General features: G+C 26.6%; 1 protein-coding gene across 1 annotated transcript in view; it reads left to right on the top strand.

Moving 5' to 3' along the window:
• Positions 1 to 6: 6 nt before the first annotated feature.
• LOC105456629 (cytochrome P450 4C1-like) overlaps positions 7 to 1679 on the top strand; it is a gene marked incomplete at its 3' end in the record, with an annotated part of 9169 nt that continues 7496 nt past the window's right edge. The window contains exons 1-2 of the mRNA XM_011700825.1: positions 7 to 392; positions 696 to 805. Coding sequence (XP_011699127.1) covers positions 239 to 392; positions 696 to 805 — 264 coding nt within the window. The remainder of the gene's footprint in view (positions 393 to 695; positions 806 to 1679) is intronic.

The following is a 1679-nucleotide window of genomic DNA, read 5'->3' as shown; positions in this document are numbered from 1 at the left end:
TACATTGTGTCTTTTTAGTAATGATCTATTAGTAACAAAATCATTTGTAATAATATAATTAAAATAGTATTAAGATAGTATTCTAATGTTTCTTTTATTTATTAAACACAATTGGAATATCAGGAATTTTGTTTTGAGGCAAGTAATATAAGATATATTTAGTGTTTTGTGTGATTTAAAAACTAAAGCAGACCAAAGGAAACAAAGTTAAATTGGTTAATCATTTGAGTAACAAACAATGTTAGTTATTATATTGCTATTATTCATCTTCATTATATTGGTGTGGAATTATTATGCACATTATGGAAGAAACGGGCGACTTATCAATCTTATACCAGGACCATCAGGTTTTCCAATTTTTGGAAATGCATTGCAATTTCTTGGTTCACAAGGCAAGTTAAAATTTTTTGTATATTAACATAAATTATTTTTTGCACATATATATGTACAAATTTTTTTAGACATAATTATTAACACAATTATAACAATATGATTACATATAAAAATTATTTAAGCTTATAAAATGAGTTATCTTTACGTAATAATATTATTTATTGTTTCGAATTACTGAGTTATTTGAAAAATGATAAAATATATTATACATAATGATAAATGTAATAACAATCAGACTTTTTAATCAGTATTTATAATATTTTTATAAGTTTATATAATATACATATACATGCATTCTTTAGAGGAAAAATGGAAAATTCTGACTACTCTTAATAAACAGTACTACCCAATTTTTAAAGTTTGGACATTTTTTCTGCCTGTTATAATCATGCGTCATCCAAATGATCTAGAGGTAATGTAATATAAACGAAATTTTATTTTCTTTATATTGACATACATATTAGATAATAAGATAATTATTGTAATTATGATCATTCTTTTATTTTTAAATATATGTTTATTTATAAATAATCAAACAAAATAACAAAAATGGTGTGTAATGTTTAAATATTTATTAGCAGAATATTATATAGGTACCTCAAATGTTTCCAGCAAACACACATTTTAATTATAACATTGTAATATTCTAGCTGTATTGCAGAAACGTTATAATGTTGCTGTAATATTGCAGTTTTAATTAGTGTTTGCTGGGTTTTAATGTCTGTTTGAGTCCTACTCTGTACATTTAGAATATAAAGAAGAAAATAAGCGTAAAATCGAGGGGGTAACCACTCAGAAAATATATGTACATCTGGACTTCTGACTTCAAGACTTCACTGGACTTCACGGACTTCATCGGACTATATCGAAATTTATCGGACTTCATTAGACTTTTATGGTTGCCACTTTTCGGTCTCTGTCTGGAAACACCAGCGAAATTTTCCAACATACTTTAAGACGAATGTTAATATCCGGACAAGGGCAAAAACTTTTAAAAAACTCGATCACTTAATCAAAATTGATGATCTTTTTTTAGAAATTGAACTATATTTTTATCGGACTACGTCGGACTTCAACGAACTTTAACGGACTTCAGGGAATTCAACAGAATTCAACAGAATTCTGACAGGTTGTATACCGGAATTCAAGAGTGGTTACTCCCTCGCGTAAAATCTTTTTAATAGATCTTTTCTTTTAACGTTGCACATAATGTTTGTTCTATATATCTTGCTTCTTATTTTCATCGTGTTTTACACACTGATTAATATATTGATACAGTCAAACCT

This window comes from Wasmannia auropunctata, unplaced genomic scaffold (genome assembly GCF_000956235.1).
Source record: "Wasmannia auropunctata unplaced genomic scaffold, wasmannia.A_1.0 LD335621.1, whole genome shotgun sequence".
NCBI lineage: Eukaryota > Metazoa > Arthropoda > Insecta > Hymenoptera > Formicidae > Wasmannia > Wasmannia auropunctata.
The sequence above is the reverse complement of the archived record's forward strand: the minus strand, read 5'-3'. Positions and strand labels throughout refer to the sequence as shown.